This window comes from Danio rerio, chromosome 21 (assembly GCF_052040795.2).
Source record: "Danio rerio strain M-AB ecotype USA chromosome 21, GRCz13ab, whole genome shotgun sequence".
In the NCBI taxonomy this organism is placed as follows: Eukaryota; Metazoa; Chordata; class Actinopteri; order Cypriniformes; family Danionidae; genus Danio; species Danio rerio.
Window position 1 is genome coordinate 35,371,516 of NC_141041.1, and position 22,041 is coordinate 35,393,556.

The 22,041-nt window shown below is 37.5% G+C and overlaps 1 protein-coding gene across 6 annotated transcripts in view; it reads left to right on the plus strand.

The window, feature by feature from the left end:
• The window catches only part of tenm2b (teneurin transmembrane protein 2b), a 599,580-nt gene that overhangs the window by 270,028 nt on the left and 307,511 nt on the right, over positions 1 to 22,041 (plus strand). Inside the window, exon 6 of one of the 6 annotated variants that reach the window (XM_087301398.1) lies at positions 13,944 to 14,036. The exons of the other annotated variants lie outside the window; for them this stretch is intronic. Coding sequence (XP_087157524.1) covers positions 13,944 to 14,036 — 93 coding nt within the window. The remainder of the gene's footprint in view (positions 1 to 13,943; positions 14,037 to 22,041) is intronic. 6 annotated transcript variants of the gene reach the window in all.

The window sequence follows — 22,041 nt, forward strand, 5'->3', positions numbered from 1 at the left end:
TAGTAACTTTTTCTTACAGACCACATGTAATATTTTTCACATATAATGTTAGTTATTAACTTTAAAAAATCATGTTTCTCAGTCAGCGAAGCGGGGTCAGAGCAAAAGTTCTCACCACACTATAATCTACAAGTCTGATTATGGCTCCGCTTTATCATTTTCACAGGTAGCATTTTTCCATCTGCTACGGATCTTTTAACCCTCCCGATGAAATGATAATAAGCTGTCGTCATTAATTGATGAGGGCATCTAAAATGAGCTGGATATGGACAGAAGGAGACTGTGTAGGCGAAGACAGAGGACCAAAATCCTGCTGATTTTCTCCCACCAGGCTTCCTGCTAAATTGGCAATATCCAGATTAATGTCCTTTCAGCTCCAGGTTTCCACCACGTTGGTCATTAAAATCTAGACGGTGCTCATTTGAAACGTAGGGGGGTGACTTGATTTGAAAATGAATAAAATAATCCGTGAGCCCCTGGATGGTGACATTCTCTTATATTCAGGTATATCACCCGGCGGGAAGCTCTGACACCCGCAAGTTACGCCGCGTCCCTGACTCGCTTTGCTAGGGTTGAGCCCGGCATTTGCCATCCGTGTCTGCATGCAAATGTTTCTCTTCCTCCCTTCATATGTCAGATGCTAATTAGCAAATATCTAATTAGTGTTAGAAGATTAATCACTCTTGGGAGAGACGGCTGGGGGGTTTTGCCGATGAAACGATGTGATGTGACAAAGATAGTTGCAGAGCTGCGCCTTGCCAAAACACAAACAAATGAAATAAATGGAAAGAGCCAGAGTGTGTGCTGATGTTCGCTAATGTCCTTTGGGAAATGTGGATCAAGGTGAGGCCGCCAGATACATTCAACATTTATATTAAAATAAAGTATGAACAGTAAGTCATGACAACATATGTTTAATTTAACTTATTCAAATAAGTTTTTTTTTATTGTTACATAATACACAAACTATTAGAACTTTGTCAGTGACTACTTTAATCTTAATTAGACAATACTATGGCTGAGGTGTTTACAAGCTGCTTTTTGTTTACAATTCTGTTCTGCACGTCAATAATGCGACTAAAATAGGAGTATTCCACATTAGGGCTGCACGATATTGGAAAAATCGTACATCGCAATATTTTGTTTGTCTGCAATACATATTGCAATTAGGGTTGGATGTTACCCTGTTACATCAAATCAGCATATGAATTTCGGTGCCTAATTTTGGTGTCACTGATGCTGCGAAAAGGACGTATGAAGCATCAAGGGGTACATCAAAGGCACACATCGGTATGTGTTGTGTCACATCATCTCTAAACATTTCATTCTAAACAACTTTGAGGGCTGTGGGCAGCGTTGGTAATGTTAGGCATTTGTTTTAATTTTTTTTATGTAATGCACGCAATTAAACAGCCCTTCAGATTCATCAACACACATGATCGCATTTATCAGATTTGCTTAAACTAAGCGTTCTAAAGTATGGCTATATTTTACAAGCAAAGACACACCAATGTGAAGCAGATGCTTTACAAAAGTTGCGTGTAAGGGGGAAAACATGTCAAACTTAATGAAGCATTTGAGGGTGCATGGAATCAACTTAAAGGCAATATCATCATGCAACATCATCTGGCACTTTTACTGAGTATGTTTACATGGACAACAATACTCAGATTTTAATGTGATTAAGACAATACTCCGATTAAGAGTCTATCAGGTAAACAGCAATTTTTGATTACCTTAAAGGACCACAGACACCTGCGTCATGAAATGCATAGATTTTTTCTTTCCTTTCAGTGTGCTGTTTTAAATTACATCAAAACAAAACTCTTCCAGCAGTCCTTAATTCATATTCTCATCCAATACTTTAGTTTGTCACAGGGGATGAACAATATGTTGCAGAATGAAAGTGAAACTACCGAACTACAGTTAAAGTCGAAAAATTAAAAATGTAACACCCAAAATTATACATGAAACTCCGGAAGAAACGTGGATAGTCCGGTGACTCAATTATGTCAATCGAACTATATGCTATAACATGTTAAACGGGATAATGAAATGAACATTTAAAAAACAACTCATGTAGACACCTTCATCATATAATTGTCTTATTCAGATTAGAGCAAATAATATGATTATTGATGTCCATGTAAACATAGTCACGAGGTCCAACCCTAGAAAAAAAAGTGTTCCCTGATTTTGATGACAGCCTTTCCACAGGTTAGTAGTAAGCTAATGTAGAGTTAATAGCATAATGCAAATCTTAAAGTCATGCTTGCAAACAAGGGATCAAAGTAACTATATTAAAGTAATTCAATTCAAATATATATTTACAGTGTAAATATATATTTACAGTCAAATATAAATTACTGTGGTAAAATCTGAAAATGGGGTAAAAATCTGTCAAGGATTTATTTCTGGAATGCTTTTTAAAACTGTCAGTTGAGTTTAGGGAAGTGTGTGGGTGGGTCAGTGTGTGCTTTTGTGATTAAAAAAAACCTACCACCTGGGACGAATTTAGCGCTCCCCAAAAATGTATATAGCGGTACATTTGCAGAATGGACCTGAGTTGCAAGATTCAGCTTTTTCATGTATCCAACACCACACTAACAACTGTAATTGTGTAAATAGTTCAATATTTTGTTTTGGAATGTAGTCAAGTTAAAGTTTTTTAAGTACAGATACTTTAAGTATTATTTATCTAAAATAGCGAAATAAAAACAGTAGTTACTGTCCACCACTGTTTTTCTTTTTTTAATTAAGTTTTTTAATTTATTGTAAAATTTATCTAAAACTGTTGTGCATGTGCTTGTGTGTGTGTGTGTGTGTGTGTGTGTGTGTGTGTGTGTGTGTGTGTGTGTGTGTGTGTGTGTGTGTGTGTGTGTGTGTGTGTGTGTGTGCGTGTGTGTGCGTATTGGTGCAAATTGTTTAGGCTTAACTTTTAAAATAGCTTTGTGTAGTATTAAAAATTTTATCTGTACATCGAAATCTGAACGCATTGTTTATTGTTGAAGTCAATTAAAATTCTTAGAAATTTATTGCAAATTCATCTGTAAAATGGAAGTATCATGGCAGGAAACACACCGGCAAGCTATGTAAAAAATCCCTTATCCATGAAAACTACTCATAGTAAAATAAAACATGACACGTACTACTTGGGTTACTTGCGGTCACTTCTTGATGTACATTGTAAAATCTTAGTCCTGGAGCGAAACATCTCCAGCGGATTTTCCTTTCTCCAGCAGAACGTCACAAGCATGCAGGTGAGCGGCAGGTTATTTTAATCAGACCAGTCTTGCTTTTATCTACACGCTGAAAGCTGCTTCTCATGTAAAAGAGAATGCAAGAACTGGACACGAAACGAGGGAAAAGGGCATAAGTAATCCCGCCGCCATTGATAGCCTTTGTTCTTCCTCTGCTGAAAGAGAATATTTGATCAGGGCCACCTCTCTGAACCGCATTCAGCCTCGTGAAACTGAAATCTGTGCTGTAATTAGTTACCGTCTCACAAACCCTAATGCGATCTTTAAGAGAGAGACAGAGAGAACGTCTGGGTTGAAAAAAATTGGATGGCAATTCATTAATCTTGCCCATTTAAGTTTGCTTGTAATATATTCCTACTTTCCTCAAATATTTTGGACGACTGTCATACTGTTGCTCAGTGATATGACACCAGCGTCTTTTTTTTTTTTTGACTCAGTAATAAATTAAAACACTTTCTGCCCACTCTTGAGTTTCTCTAATATGACTTGGGCATGAATTGAACAATTTGACTAAGTGTATAATTATGGCACCGGTTCACTCTAACTGTTGATATGTTGAAAGTCATTTGCAATACGCAAGGACTGTCAAGTGCACGGCTAGCGGCGTTTTAGTGCGACATAGCCAAGAGCGCTTTCTGTATATGCAGTTTCACTGATCGCCGTTGGCTGTACGGGATGGCAGGAAAGGTGAACGTTCTCCGTTCTCTTTTTGTGCTTAATTGGAGACTTCGCCAGCGCTGCAGGACATCTACAAAGACATTTGCTGTATATTAATGGTGCTTGATGAGTCTGTGTGATTGGCTCTCAGCTCGGGGAGGTTATAACTGATGCATTTGGCAGAAACCCATTCAAGCAAAATGACACTGGATTGGGCGAATCGTGCAGCAGAGGCGACGGCATTTAGGATAATTTGCATATAGTGGTGAGTTTGAGTGACAGCCACAGGCAGACACCTGTGCAGTGATTAGTCCAAAACCTAAAGAATAAGAACAGAGGAAATGAGCTGCTGCATCTCTAGAGATCTTGCTTTCCCTTCCTTTGTTTTTTTTATTCAACATAGGCTCATTCTGAAAACGTAGCCCTATATATGTTTCTGGAGATCTCGAATTATGTAGTCAGAGCTACGTATGGCTGCATTTAATTTTTTAAATAAACGCTACAGGGCGGTATTATGCCGTTTCTTTTCTCAACAGAGGGTCGAGGAGTTGCAGGAAGAAATTAAAGAGGGTTAGGGAGTTGCGGAAGAAAGTGAAGAGGGTTGGGGAGTTGCGGAAGAAAGTGAAGAGGGTCGGGAAATTTTGGGAGAAAGTGAAGAGGGTTGGGGAGTTGCGGAAGAAAGTGAAGAGGGTCGGGAAATTTTGAAAGAAAGTGAAGAGCCTTGGGTATTGCGGAAAAATGTGAAGAGGTTTGGGGAGACATGGAAGAAAGTGAAGAGGGTTGGCGAGTTGCGGAAGAAAGTGAAGAGGGTCGGGAAATTTTGAAAGAAAGTGAAGAGGCTTGGGTATTGCGGAAAAATGTGAAGAGGTTTGGGGAGACATGGAAGAAAGTGAAGAGGGTTGGCGAGTTGCGGAAGAAAGTGAAGAGGGTTGGGGAGGTGCGGAAGAAAGTGAAGATGGTTCACTCATCTGTGAAGAGCACAGCGCACAAGAGCCAGTCGCAGCCGTTTTTGTTGAGGGTGTGACCAATCAAAGGGGTGTAAGAGAACTTGGTAGACAAGGCTCAGAAAGCGAGCTGGATATTTATATTTGTTTATATTAATTGCTATAAATGCCCGTGTTGTTTAAAGGTACAGTTTAGATATCTGACTGTTTGTATTAAATGACAAAATTTATAAATATAAATATATTCATACATTTTAATACCAGAATTCTGCTGTGAAGAAAATATAAAGCTGTGTATGGAAAGCACCGTCAATGCACCGTGATGCACCGAGATATCGAATTGAACCGAATCTATGACATGATAATCATAATCAAACCGAACCGTGAGACAAGTGTAGGTTCTCAGCTCTAATATAGAGGTACGTTTTCAGAATGAGCCTGGGTTGATTTATTTCATTTTATTTGGATTTTTTTTTTTTTTTGTCTGATGGAGAGCATTATATTTGTGCAAGGTGCATTTGCATTATGTGCTTGTAGTTATTTCAGACCTCATCAATAAACATTATCATTAGAATTCATACCACTAGTATTACATTCTCTGCTTTTTCTGCTCAAATATTCATTATTCGGAAAACCTTACATCAATACACTGCTCCTGCATTTGTAACACGGAAGGGAAAATTCAGTAATCATTGTTCATTTCATAATTTATGTGTTATCCTCCATTGTGTCTCTTAATCCTTTGTGTGAGATTTTTACTGATTTTTCTTTTCCCATAAAAAAGAGATGAATTACTGACCCAGATGTGTCTGCCTGATCATATATATTCAAATGCTAGATGTCTGACGCATAGATGTGGTGGATGTTGTGAGACAAGAAAGAGGCACTGTTTGCAACTAATATCATGTCTGAAATCTGGGAAAGAGAAAGATTATTTGAGGGGAAATATAGTAGTAATGTGTAAAGCTGCGGACACACTACACTTTTTTTCCCCATAGACTTTTATTCATACGCAAGTGAATGTGACAGATTGGAAAGCAAGCACAAGTTTCGTAGTTTAAACTTAGTGAACTCAAAATCACATCACGTGACTGCGCGATACCAATCGAAGATCAAAACATGGCCTCAGTGTACAAAAATTTAAAACATGAACCAATCGCTTGCTTTTTTAATGTCTAATTATCTAATCCCGCCTCTTTTTGCAGTGCCAAACAACAGAATTTTGCATGCTCAAACTCTAGTGTGATAACGGCATAAGGGTCGGTGTAATGTGATGTAGTGTACGAGTTTTGTGATAATCATAGTAAACATAAATGTATTCTTGGTTTCATTTTTTTTTATACATACCAAGAATAGTTAAGAAAAGTTTAAAATGTTGTAACGTGGAGACTGACACGGAGGGATCCATTATGCAGTATTTATTAATCACAACTTCAGTTGTGGAGTGCACACACACATCCACAGTAGTAGTATGGGTATCAAGACTGATGATGAACAGACACCGAGTGAGTTACCAGGCATGAGTAGAAGGGAGAGAGCGAGAATCAGGATCCGTTAAGCAGGCTTGGGTCAAGGGCAGGCAGCAAGGATGAGAGTCCGTATAACAGGCGTGGTTCGTGGGCAGGCAGAGAGAGAGTCAGGGTCCGTGTAACAAGCGTGGGTCGTGGGCAGGCAGAAGGCGAAGCAGAGTTAGGGACAGGCTGGAGTCGTGCACAGGAGATCAGGCTGGAGATCACGCTCAGAAATGCTGGCCGGGGCTAAACAAGACTTCGCACTGCACGAGTGTTTGAGTGCGGCTTATAAGAGGTACGTGGGTCATTAGCCAGATTCCAATCAGGTGTATGCGCAATCAGTGTAGATGGATGACGTAATGCTAAAAGTCCGGAGATGGTGACCTCTGCTGGCCAGTGAGGGGAGTTGCTGGGACCGAGTCCGTGACAAATGTCAAGTGTCAGAAACATCAAGTGTTATTTATATTTAAGATAGTAAATTTATAATATATAATTAAAAAAGCAATAAAATATTCAAATGTACAGTAACAAGAAATTCACTTTTGATTAGTTAAGTCAGCAAATATGCTCATCACAGAATATATATTTGTGTTATTGTGCATTATGAATATGATTTTAAATAAATAAATAGCTCTAAAGAGCATTTTATAAATCACTTAATTTATTCCCAAAAAACATGATAGAATGCACAATTTACTTGAACTGAGGGCGACGCAGTGGCGCAGTAGGTAGTGCTGAAAATGTAGTTGCTGTGCGTCTCACAGCAAGAAGGTCGCTGGTTCGAGCATCGGCTGGGTCAATTGCTGTTTCTGTGTGGGGTTTGCATGTTCTCCTTGCATTCACGTGGGTTTCCTTCAAGTGCTCCGGTTTCCCCCACAGTCCAAAGATATGTGGTACAGGTGAGTTGGGTAGGCTAAATTGTCCGTCGTGTATGAGTGTAATTGAGTGTGTGTGGATGGGTTGCGGCTGGAAGGGCATTCGCTGTGTAGAAACATACTGGAAATGTGATAACACATTTCTGCATTGTAAAAAGTGCTATATAAATAAACATCAATTGAATTGAACAATAATACACACTTATTAGCCTTACAAAGTACAATCCTTTTCAGCACACGCAAACACACACTAGAATGTTTCATCCTCGTCCCATATGCACTATTTCTCTCTAAAAACTATGGTAGACGAGAATATCTTTGTATGTACTAAAACTACAAGTGTATCTTTCAGTTCTCAATGTTGACTATGTGGCGCAACAATCAAGTCAAAGCAAACATGTAAGCTTTGAGTAGATGGAGGAATAAATCTTTTAAAACAGTCCCACTTTATATTAAGTGGCCTTAACTAATATGTACTTACACAGGAGTTAATAGTTTGTTACAATGTACTTATTGTGTAAAAACATGTATTTACTGTGTACTTATGCTTGATTAAATACATGTATGTAATTACATCTGTATTTAACTTTTATAATTACATTTGTAAATACACTGTTGACCATCCCTTACACCTTAACCCACCCTTAAACCTACCCATGTCCCCAAACCTGTCTATAACCCAACCTCTATCCCAACTCAAGAGCACCACATGTGTTCTCAAATACATTATAAACACAGTAAGTACATTGTATTTATTTTTTGATGTAAGTACATAGTAGTTAAGGACACTTATAATATAACATATAAATCGGGACCTTTAAAAAAAATTTAACAACTGAACTAGATGCTTCGTAAAATTAAAAAATTAAAAATGTTTGAAACACCACATTCTAGGGACCCCTGCTGGTCAGAACTATGAAAATGCAACCAATCCTTAATGCAAAACGTTGATAAAACTGCCTTTTTCAATCACATTGCAAATGCTAAACCTATAAAGTATGAAGCTGCGGTCACACTAGCGTTTGAGCATGTGAAATTCTGTCGTGTGGTGCTGTGAAAAGGGGCAGTCATAAACAAGATTATTAAGCATTAAAAAAGCGAGCGATTGCTCTCTTTTAAATTTCTGTCCAGAGATGTCGTTTTGATCCTCAGTTGGTCTCAGGCAGTCAAGTGATGCAATTTTGCTGGTCAGAGTTCACCAAGCTTGAACTTTGCACTGCAGCAACCTCCAAAACTTGACGCATGACCCTGCATTTCCGGTCTGATGCATTCGCGTGCGTATGAATGGAAGTCTAAGGGAGGAAAAGCCCAATGTGACCGCAGCTTAACGCAGGGGTGCTCAGATCTGTTCCTGGAGATCTACCTTTCTACAGAGTTCTGCTCCAACCTTGATCAAACACACCTAAACCAACTAAAACAGCACTTGATAATTACAGGCAAGTGTGTTAGATATGGGTTGCAACTGAAATCTGCAGGAAGGTAGATCTTCAGGAACAGGGTTGAGCACCCCTTGTATATTCTATTAAACGCCCTTTGCTCATCATCTAGTATCATTAAATATTAAGTGTCCATGTAATATACTTTCTTTAATCGATTTTTGAAACTTATATTGTTTGTTCTGTTGTGTGCTAAACAGGAGAACAAAACTATTAACTAATATTATTACTTTTCATTATACAAATGTCTCATTAATACATATACAAACTCATAAAACTGATCTGAGATCAGGTAAAAACTAAAAAAATGTGCTCAGTGATTCAACCCTAAGGGGTGATCTGAATGAACCTGCATGATTCATGTGGGATTTTATGGTACTGTATTACACAGATCACCCCCAATGGAGAACCAATGAATTTTTTAAACATTTAGAAACAAAAGGATTCGTAAAAATTCAAAGCTTCAGTGCACCGAAAGCAGCCATCACTAGTGGGTACATTATATGCCCATTTATTAAGAGCATTGCCATATCAGTTTGGCTGTATTGAAACCTACTCCATGCGTGCACCTACTCCTTTCTGTGACCAGTAACCAGTTGTGATGTTACCAAACATGCCCACTCTTATATTTGTTGATGCCCTTACTGATGAGCATATATGACATTAAAGAGGTTAGACTTTTCCATATACTAAACTGCTCAGACGGTACCAAGGCAGTTCTAAATTGATGCAATGAGAAGTTAAGCTGGACCCTTTAGCTGCATTTAAAAGTAGACCTTAAATCTTTTGCCAAATATTCACTGTCTCTCTTTCTTCTTTCCACAAATTCATCAGGGTCAAAATATATCATTGATAATTTCAACCCGGGCTCGTTGTGCGGACCGCGATTTACGTCCCGGAAGGTACGTATTCGAGCGTTTTTTTTGTTTTCGCGGATCCGCGAGAGGCTGCTGTGCGCGCTTTTTCGCGTCTCGAGCAGGCGCCTCTCGGCAGGTGCGGCGTTCGCGCCCGCGCCGTTCTCGCGCAAATAGCCACTGGATCGGAAAAAAAAAAGCAAAAGCCCTCGTCTTCAATTTCGACCACGTTTTCGGATCCCGCCGCGTTCTCGCCCTTATTTTCCGGATTCCGTTTTTCGTCTTACCTGATTTCCGGAACCCGCTGTTCCCCAGGCTCGATCCCGGTCGTCGTCCACCGCGGCTGGCTCCGGCTCGTCCTCCTTCTCCTCCTCCGGGGCCTCCGCTCCGCCGACGCAACGCTGTAAGCTAGGCGGACAAACTGATTGGGTCGGGAAAGCCCTCCACTCGGAGGCGAGCCGTCGGTCGTTGAGCGCGAAGAGGAGGGGCGGAGCGGCGCCACACCGCCCCGCGGCGTTCGCTCGAAAAAAACCAAATGCGGCCTTTACGTACCTCCGGCCACGTAAATCGCGGTCTCCAGAAACGTCCGCGGGGCGTTTCCAGAATGAGCTTGGGTTGGATCATTTAATAATGGATAATAATGATAGAAATCTGGAGTGATGTGCTATGGTTAGGTTGTCATTTTGTTATTAGATTTCTGTGACTGTTTGTTGTTAGTCGCTAGCAATGGTAATGTGTTTATTTGTATTGTGTGTATTTATTTAGCGCATTAATTGTTTATAATCATACATCACACACCATACACAAAAGTACTTCACAATCATGAGGGGGTCTCGCTACACCACCACCAGTGTGCAGCATCAACTTGGATGGTGTGACGGTAGCCACAGGACAACTGCGCCAGTGAGCTCACCCCACACCAGCTATTGGTGGAGTGGAGAGACAATGATAGAGCCAATCGAGTGGATGGTGATGATTGGGAGGCCATGTGGATGGTGGATGGTGATGATTGGGAGGCCATGATGGGTAAGGGCCGATGGAGAACATTTGGTCAAGACACGGGGTTACACCCCTACACTTTACGAGAAGTGGCACAAGGTTTTTAATGACCACAGAGTACCTTGGTTTAACATCTCATCCAAAAGACCTAGCTCACTGACAGTAAAGTATCCCCTTTACTTTACTGGGGCATTAGGACTCACACAGACCACAGGTTGAGCGGTCCCTGCAGACCTCACTAACACCACTTCCAACAGCAACCTAGTTTTCCCATGTGGTCACCCATTCAGATTTAGCCCTGCTTAGCTTCAGTGAGTTACCGGCCTTTGGCTGCAGGGTGATATGGCTGTGGCATGTAATGTAAATTATGACAGTTACGTACTAATTTAAATAAAAAATATATTTAAAAAATTGTCATTTGTGCCTGTGCACAAAATAAAAATTACAATTAAAACAATTAAAAATAAGGCTTTGCAAATACAATACAATAAATGCATACTACTGTGTTCTGATGACAAAATATGTCATGCAGACACAACGCTGAGCCTTGTATGCACACAAAAAGATAAATATACTTATATTCTAACTCTAGAAGTGATCTTCTGACTGTAGCCAAAAATGGCTGAAAAAAGCCAAGAGAAGACGTATTAGACCATCATCTACTCGCATACAAACTGTACAAAAGCGCCAGCCTCTGTAAGTACCACCACTTGGGTCCATTGAATAATTCCACTACCATAAGTGCTCTCTATTGGTTTGGAAATTGGACAGCACTCATATATCCCACACCTATTCATGATCAGATCCCGTCGTCTAGTTATAGACCATGGTAGATGTGAAGTGGCAGCATTAGAAGCTATTATCTGATATTGTCCAAAAATATAGACTCTGGAGTTTCAGTGCCTCTGGTCAGAGAGCAGCTTTATTGAAGTGGCTCAGAGTCAGGACGGGATTTAGGTGAGCAAAAGTGCTCATAGGTCAGCATGAAAGGATAGGGTTTTGCCCAGCAGGATCAGGAAGCTGACCCATATGGGAGAGGATGGTGAGCAGCAGGCCAAGCCTGGATATGTGAAACCCAGCAGGCACAGGGCAACAATGTGGCAGCTTGGAGCTTCACAGGAGCATTGGATATCTAATGGTCAGTGGTGCCCTAATGAGAAACACCTGAACAAGGAACGATTCTCTGAATCCTATTTAGTGACTGTGCTTTATTAGTTGCTGCCCTTGGTATATGTGTAATTTTTCAGATGCCAGAGATAAGCATAGTTGCAAGGATTATTTAATATATATATATATATATATATATATATATATATATATATATATATATATATATATATATATATATATATATATATATATATTGTAATTAACCCTTTAACTGCCTGCTCTACCAAGCTTTTAAACAATGTCTTTTAAAGTCATTTAATAAATGACTGTTTTAAATAATGGTTTAGACACACAGCATTATTGGTTTACAAAAAAAAAAAAAAAAACTGTCGAGCTACTAACTTGATTTTGCTATCGTAAAAGAAACAAGAAAACATGTTAAATGAGAATCTGAAATATTTTGTGCCATACTTCAAAATATAAAGATGATTTAGTATTGAAAATGTTTTAAAATGTTATTTAAATTTAAATACATTGGTACTTACACTTTATTTTCAGATTTGTCATAGTATATGTATTTATTCCAGCACTTTTACTATAAACTGACATATCAACCATTTGGTAGAGGTTAGTATTTAAAAAAAATGATGGGATGTGTTGAAAAAAAAATGCATTGACTGTGTAAACTATCAATATTAGAGTTAAGAAATGCAAACCAAACACGTTTTTCTTGGTAAACTTGACAGTTTTTTTTTTTTTTTTTTTGACAATTTTAAACTGAATATTTATTTTTGAACACAAATAAGAGTGAATGTGTGGATAACATGGTTTTGAAACATTAAATTACAAATGACTTTTTAAATAGTTAATTTAATGATTTTCATTCAAAAATGTGTTACTTCACTAAACAAAATATATGACTGTTGATCATTGCCATTTATTTATATTTATTTGTAAACCCCGGGAATTACACTCTTTCATCCTTAACAGCTGGAGTTCAGTTTTGGAATTTGTATTTGTTTTCTGTGAACTGTAAAGCTCCACCTCTACCTGATTTGATTGACAGTCATTTTGAAATTGATGAGCGTTGTCTGCTGGAGTTCATGTTTGGTATCTGTGAACAACAAAGCTCTGCCTACTTTTATTTGGTTGGCCATATCAGTCATTTTTGACAACTGATAGCTGAAGCAGACCAGCCTGAATGTTTATCTTTGAAATATTTTGCTTCTAAAGTATCACAACATCTATAAATTATTTGTTTTTTTGTTTATATTTTATAAAGACACATTTTTGCATGTACAATTAGCTTTTAAAATGGTAATGTAGTTAAAGTAGAAACATATAGAAATATTGGAAATATGTGGAAAATATAGAATAGATTTTTGAATATTTGATAACCTTGAGGAAATGTAGCATGTTACGCTTGTTTCAATAATTTGGCCTCGCTCTCCATGCATCAAAATTATAGATTATAGCAACTTACTAAAAATATAATACGGAAAATCCGGAACTTGTGTAGATTTGAAAGATTAGAAAAATCCTATTTGATCATATTTTAAATAGATTTTGTTAGTGTATGAAGCTCCGAGCTTGTTTCAGCAAACTGGTGATGAGTAAGCTTGCTATGCAACAAAATGATTTAATCTGGTTCATGACTCAGCTTGAATGATTCAGACAGATCACTTCACACATTTTTTGAGTCAATTGGACATTTTCTTATAAAAAATTCACATATCCACATAAGCAACATCTCAACTTATTCAAATACTGTATTCTGAAACGAGCGAAATCATTTACTATACAGCTTATGTAGCCTTTATGTGTTAATGGTTAAATACAACATTATCTGACTGGCTATCTCTCTCTTACGCAAATATCATCCACGTAGGCGTTAAATGACAAATAATCGTGATATTTGACTAATGTGAGTCAAACTATGCCCCAGTCTCTCCTCCATGAACGTTCCCGGTCACATCCCACCCCTCCCTTTCCATGTGAGCCGCGAGCATCTGCTTTGTGCGGAGTAAAGAGCCGCACAGCTCTGCTCCGTCTCTTCACAACTACACTCTTTTGTTCCAGAAATTCTCTCCGTTCTTCCGCTTCTCGATTCATGAAACTTTCTCAACGTTTACCTCGAAAACGAAGCTAAATAAAAGAAACGAAGATGAACTGAGTTGCGTGTAGAACTGTGCTTAGAGCGCTGTTGCTGAGGGGAGATTCTTCTGTATATGTGTGCGTACATCCTCTGTCAAACCTGCCTGCGAAGTTTTAGGATCCGTTTTTCTACCTGTTTAAAGGATTTCTGACTGACTTCAGGGCCGGTAGAAAAAGCCGGGGAGAGATGCATCACCCAGGCATCCACAGGGCGAAAGCGCTCCATTACGATCCAGGTAAGAGCTGCCGCTTCACTTCTTCACTGACACTGCGCGTAAACGGTCGGAGAGACGTGCCGTGCGCGCGAACCTACAGTACCACAAGCCCGCGCACAGATTTTTCTGTCATGAGTGTATTTTGCTCTCTAAATGTTTGACATTTATAATAGCGTATATTGCTATGTTCTTATGCATGTCCCGAATAATTGATTAACTGACTAAACAAACATGCGGTTGGCTATACAGGTGGCGAAAGTAGGCTACTAGTATAGTCTAACGTTACTTAGCAAACAAACGTCTCAAACTGTGTTTAGAAGTAGAGGGGCTCTAGTGTGTTGTATTAGTCAGATACATGAAAGCAAGGTAGTTAACTTCAATAATTCAGTTAGTTGTGAAGTATTTGTTCTATTCTTTGTAAAGACAGTTTGCTTGAAAATCATCTTAAACATCATGCTGACTGAACATTGATTAGTGATTGTTTTAATATTGACATGGTTTGTGGTGTTTACTGTATTCAAATGAAGATACTTCATTCAAATTTGCATCTTGTAATCCCAAAAATGGATTATTGATAGAACTGTTGGAGCTATTTAGTAGTCTATAAGTAAAGTGAGACAAAGTTTTACTGTATTGACCATTTTGAGGGATGTAAACAATGGTCCTTATGTATTTGCTGTTTTATATTTTTTATTCCCACATCTACCGAGAATACAAGTTTTTAGAGTGATAAAAAATGTTATGGTAGCTGTTTTAACGTGAAGATATGATTGAATTGCTGCTTGTTACAGTTATGAAATATTATGATAACAAGCAGGAAATGGTCAAGGGCCAATTACATTACCACACTGAAATGCTTTATACAGTATACTGTACAGTATACCTGTTCATCTTTAATGGTTTCCTTTATTCTATTATTATTTCTGTTGCTGGCATGGCCAACAAAAGCATTGACACTTGATAATGTTTCACAGAAGAAAGAGAAATGTGGTGGAAACAAAATGGGAGTCATTTTAAAACAAGCTAAAGAGTTAAAAAGCTATTCCTTTAAGACAATGAAATGAATGTTTGAGTAGGCCTTGCTTATGCCTAATAACCATGACTAAGCAATGAAGTTTCCAACTGTGTTTTATTTTCATTCTGTCTTTGTTTTATCAGCATTACTATGATTCATCCGCATGCTGTGAACAGTAGCCAAGAAACAATATAGTTAATAACGTGTCACATTGAGCCATTTTAAACTTTCATTTTGATTAATGCTGAGGAGAGCGGCAAATGAGCGTTTCACAATGTTCTGTATTCCACAAGGCATTACAAAGCATGCTTGCAATTTTTATCTGAAATACAATGCTGATTCATTCTAAAAGCATACAGAACAAAACCTCACTCCACTGAGATGGATTCACTTACATTTAGAGGTATGATAGAGAGGCCACACATGGAGAAGATGCCTGGTTAAATTGCCCAGAGGTCCAACCTGGAATTGAATGGTGTCCGCCAAAGACGAGTCCAGCAGATGCTCTGGCCGGCATATGTGAGCACGTGTGTGGTAAAAGCATGCTGTCTGCTGCAGAGAATGAGATCCTTCTTCTTCATCTCTACACGAGAGCATAGCTGTGCACTTTGGGGAGCCGGGGAGAGAATGCGGCATATCTCTGCTTTTACGAGCTTCTTAAAATTAGACTGGCATGAAGCAATTTACCTCAACCCAGGCCTCTTAGCCCACAGATGCAGGAGACGGAGATAGAAGAGGGGGTGATTGAAAAGCCTCCTGTCCAGAATGTGTGATCAATGGCAGGCAGTTCCACTCTCCCCTTCAGCGCCTGTCTCTATCAATTCAGAGCTCAGTGGGCAATCACCCCTCGCCTTCACCTCCATCCACCTCTGTCTCGTACAGAAAGACACTGCGGCGTTCAAAGTCCTTATCCTGCCTCATGCGCACGCCCTTGCTAGAAAAGGCCATGGTTGCAGCATCAGAGTTCCTGTTTTACAGCGTGTATTCACAGAGCAACACGAGCAGCTGTGCTTTAAACATGCGCTGAGGTAAGATGCGCAGAGTTTGAGAGGGAAAAAACAGATCCTAGATCAGTAAATCTTTGGGAAAGAAAAAAGCCCCAGAAGTGGATGTTGAGCGGCAAGCTGCTTGTCTGTTTTCTACAGTCTCCTTAAGCTCTTTTGAGCCGCCGCTGTCTAATTAGCAGTACTTTTGCATTGGTTCTTGAGCTAGAAGAACCCAATTTTTAAATTGAAAAATATGGAATCCATTAACCTTGCAGGCAAGGGCCACTTGCTGGCATCTCATTAGAGGCGAGGGAAATTGAGCAACACAAGAAAATCTATTATTGTTTTAATAAGCCAACAGTTTGTTAATTTACAGGGTCTTAAGTGTAACTGCAATTTTTCATCAATATCAACTTAATGGAATTGGCTCATTGGGAACAGATTAGTGTGTTTAGGATAGCCTTTATAAACACTGGCTTGAAGAAAACATGCCTACTGTATATGCTCTTGTGCTGAAACACTGCTGTTGCGATTTAATTTATACTGTGCCAATTGAAATGCAGAGTAAAGCTACTTTGGAAATTTGGACAGTGCTGATGAAGATTCATTATTAGTAATATGTATTATAATTTATTTCAATAGAGGGTTTACAATACATATAAATAGGCCCACACGCAAGATTTTTAGCCCATCATTGAGTCTATTTATTTACTTGTGTACATGTGTGTAAGTTTACATTTGTTTAGTTTTTTAATTAATTTCAGTAATATTATTGACTAATATGATAATGTTCATTTGATTTTTTTACAATACAGTCTTTTAGTAGATATATTATGAGAGACTTGCTTTGTTTACCAAATAAGTGGATCTAGATGGATTTGCATTGTAAATCATTTAAATACAAGTTAAAAGGCTATTATTTTTATTTCATGTATTAAGTTTTTATTTATGATACTTCCAAAATAATACAGCATAAATCCACAGATTTTTTTTTACAACATTCTTCGCAGAAATAGCAAAAAAATGTTTTCTGTATGGTCCTGCATATACATTACATCTGCGTTTGATTATATTGAGAATATATCAAGCTTCAAATTGGATTCAGTCTTCTGACAAGTACTCGCAGCATGAATATGCAGAGATTCCTGCTGGTTTTACAAATGCATACTATCTATTATTTGGCTTCTTTTCTTTGTTTTAAAAAGCAGAGTTAATATTTATCAATTCTGGATCCTAATTAGGAGGCTGTGGGTGCATGAAGATGCTGTGCCACGCTGCTTTTATTTATCAAGCCGTAAAATGCCCCTTCTTAGAGTCAAAACAAGGATCAAGGATAGGACAAGTCTTGCACCACTTCACACATGAGTGAAGGGAGCATTTTTACAATGACACAATAACAACAATTCATTCTGTGCCTTTAGTGCTGGTTAGAATTTTGTAGCTGGTTATTGGATGCATACTGAAATTTGGGCAACACCATTCTTGAAGGGGTGTTCATAGGACGTGAATGCTTATGTGTCATTCAAGCCTTATATCATTTTAAATGCAAATATGACATTGATTGTAATGACAATTTGACATAAATACATCGCAATCACAAAGTCTTCATCTTTGTCATGACAACTTGATATTACCAAGACAACATAACTTGTCATAAATTTGTCATAAACATGATTCTCATGAGGCCGTTATAATTGTCATAAATATTTTTCTGATCACTTTTTAAACTGTATTTGTCATGACATTTTCACATAAAATGTATCTACGTTGTCAAATCGTTTTTAAGAATGTCTTTAAAGTTGCAATAGGTGATCTTCCACAATGCTAACAGCTTAGCATAAATCTCTGAATCAAAGTTCCTCCCCTGCCGTCCAGAGCCATGCCTCCTGAAACATGAGCTAGCGCACCTTAAAGATGACAGCAGAAGAACCCTCTCTTGTGTTAAAAGCGACAAGTGCTTATCTGGCAGCGTGCAGGAATTACACACATTTCTAAGTCAAACTGACATGCCATTTCAGAGCGAATATTCAGAGTTGCATGGTAAACAATATGAGGAGAGTGTCACAGGTCGTCATTGTTCAAAAATGAACCAATGTGATTGAATATAAAACCAGCTTCACATCAGTAAAGCTGGCTAGGTGGGATAGTGCTATTCACTTGTGTTTTGTTGTTGAAGTAAATAAAATCTACATTATCAATGCTGTCAAAGGACATTATGACACTGAAAATAGTAGCATCAATCTTTTATCGGAAGATTTTAGAACAACACTTCTGTGCAGATATAACCTATTTGTAACAACAACATCTAACGCTACATCAGCTTTGCGTGAAGCTAAAATAGTTTTAAAACAGAATATTACCTATCTAAAAGAAATCCTTAAGCTATGGTGTCATCCTTTCTCCAGCGTAAGAAGGTAACTCCAATATTGATTAAGGTTTTTAAAATGTTTTGATTAAGCATGTTTTTACAGATCGCGCTCTCTCTCACTCAATCTCTTTCATACACGTGCAATGCACAAATGGAGGAGCTGCGTACAAATGGCTGCACAGGTGTTCAAATCTGCATTTGCTGACAGACAGTTTGAGCTACTTATCGCAATTTTGAGAGATTTCGACCCATATATATATATATATATATATATATATATATATATATATATATATATTTATAAATGAACAGTGTTGGGGAAAGATACTTTTGGAAGTAACGCACTACAATATTGAGTAACTCTATAAAAAAGTAACTAAAGTAGTTGCGTTTACTTAGTTACTTTTTTTATAGTAAGTAATGCATTACATTACTTTTGAGTTACTTTTACATGTCTTTTGTTACTATTGCTATTTTTTACCTGACAGAGTATTGATTTCTTTCAGAACTACATTTTTTCTTTCTTTTTTAATAGAGGATTAATAATATATATATTTTATGACAATGTTATCCGAGAACTTCCTGACCCCAGAGCTCTACACACAGTACCATATATACAGACTATTGAAAGTTTAAAGCAATGTGTTTGCTTCTTTTATATTTTTTGTCTTAAGTAGAATCACTGTCCATTGAGACTCAAATCCCCCCAGAGAAATTAGACACGGCTTCCTAAAATATGGCGCTTATGTGCGAGGTGCTGCAAAAGATGCAAGACTCACGCATGTCCACCAGACGCATGTTTATATAGAAAACCTATGGAAAAAGCGCATTGAAATGGAAAATTGCATTCTGTGTGCATGGCCCCTAAGGGTAATTTAAAATGTAATTCAATCTAATTACAGTGATTTAAATTTTGATGACTACATAACCCAGATTAAATAAGATAAATTACCACCCAGCACTGGTTATACATCATTTCTACTTCAATTCAGTTTCCAATTCAATCTAGTGTTCACATCGAAGAACAGCTTTAAACCAAAATACAAATGAATTTTAAGCCAACTTGTTCTAATTTGCGGGGAATGAGGCTTTTTATTCAGACTGGGCTGTTAGAAATGTTATTAGTTTTCACAGCTATTCTGTGTCTACTTAATGGCTTCTGACTAATTTTGATGCATCTGATTGGCCACTGTATTTATGCATTGGATTTATTGTGCTCAACATTATAATCCTGGCTGCCGTAATCGTGTTCTTCTTTTGATTAATAGTGCAGCTCTAATTATTTTTATTATTATCATTATTATTTTTAATTAAAGAAGCTGTCCAAAGTGTGTATGTGTGTGCGTGTGTTTGTGTGGTTGCATGGACGTGCTCACCTGCACCTCTGTTGCTGTCACTTGGAAATGAATGCCAAGTTCATCAGTCCCTCGACTGGCCTTAATTAACACACAGATTAAAGGCTCACTGCGGCATCAGCATTGATTTATCTGATCGGCCATTTGGCAAGTCTTCACATTAATCTGGATGAATAGAATATCTAGATTGTTTAGGGTTTATTGATGAATTCGTTGTGTTGACTGGTTTGACTGAAAGAGGAAACAAAAGTGAATCCATGCTGCTCTGGGCTCTTTGATCAAAATCTGCAAAATATGTACATCAATATTGTCAAATATATTATTGAAAATATGAGGGCTATATCATTATGAAATGCGTTTTATTCTCCAATACATGTTGGTCAAAATTATTGGCACCATTTTATTATTTTATCTCTCATTTGTTTTCTGAACACTCTAAAATGCAGGGTTGGGACAAATATGGACAAACCCACTTATTGGATTAAAAGGTGTCATTTAAATTGAATTTTAAAAACTTAACCCACCATTGGGTTTGTCCATATGTGACTCATTGTTGGGTTACGACACATATTGTCTCTAATATGTGTTGGTCAAAATTATTGCCACGTTTTGTTATTTTATTTCTCACCTGTTTTCCATACTCATTAAAAATACTGGGTTGTATTATCCCAACGTTGAGTGAAATATGTGCAAACCCATCTATTGGATTATAAGGTGGCATTCGAATTTAATTAAAAAACCTAACCCAACATTGGGTTTTGTCCATATTTGACTGATTTTTGGGTTACGACATGTACATTATTTTCTTCAATACGTGTTGGTCAAAAATATTGCCACCATTTTATTTTTTATCACTCACGTGTTTTTCATACACTTTAAAAATGCTGGTTTGTATTAACCCAATGTTGAATCAAATATGGACAAACGCATTTATTGGATTAAAAGGTGTCATTTAAATTGAATTTAAAAAACTTAACCCACCACTGGGTTTGTCCATATTTGACTCATTGTTGGGTTACGACATGTATTTTTACTAATATGTGTTGGTCAATATTATTGGCACATTTTATTATTTTATTTCTCACTCGTTTTCCATACTCATTAAAAATACTGGGTTGTATTAACCCTACGTTGAGTGAAATATGTGCAAACCCATCTATTGGATTATAAGGTGGCATTCTAATTTAATTAAAAAACCTAACCCACCATTGGGTTTTGTCCATATTTGACAGATTGCTGGGTTACGACATGTACATTATTTTCTTCAATACATGTTGGTCAAAATTATTGGCACCATTTTATTTTTTATCACTCACCTGTTTTTCATACACTTTAAAAATGCTGGCTAGTATTAACCCAATGTAAACTAACCCATCTATTTGATTAGGTCTCATTAAAATTGCTTTGAAAAACTTAACCCACCATTGGGTTTGTCTATATTTGACTCATTGTTGGGTTATGATACATATTTTCTCTAATACGTGTTGGTCAAAATTATTGGCTTCATTTTCTTATTTTATTACTCACTTGTTTTACATGCACTCTGAAAAGGCTGGTTGTATTAACTTAGTGTTGGGTCAAATATGGACAAACCCAATAGTGGGTTTAAAGGTGTCATTTAAATTTAATTGAAAACCTAAACCAACATTGAGTTTGTCCATATTTGACTCAATGGATTACCACAAGCCAGCATTTCATAGCATGTAAGGTTCATCTCTAGTCAACATCATGGTAAAACCTTACCTTTGTGCTCAATGACCACATTTTTTGTGTCACTTTTGATGTTTGTTTTGGATTATTGTCGTTATTTTCAGTATCAAACATCCAACCATGACTCTTTAAAAGACCTCTAGCTTATCCATTGAGGTTTAAAGGTCCAGTAATATCTGATAAGTCAATAATGTTGGAGAGATTTTTTTTTACAATTATCCAACTTGGAGAGTATTTTGCCCCTCATACTTTCCTCCTCCCTTTGCGTTAAGAAAATACAAACACACATCTTCTATCAGGCAGATTTATAACATCTCCATTTGATTGGGACTTCCCAACAATAACTGGCTTAATGGTAGAAATGGGAATTGTCATTGCTTTACCTATTTTCATTCAACTGTTTGGAAAAACCAACAACTTTTTTTCTGTCTCAGAATAAAAGTCGATTTTATGGAAGGACAAATGATTAAATTAGTTGTTTCTGTTCTTCATTTCATACTCCTGCGACACAGAGAGTTGGACTGATGTGCTAAAAAATAAATATACTAAAGAGATATTTCATTTAAAAGAATCATTCATCAAATCGTTTTTA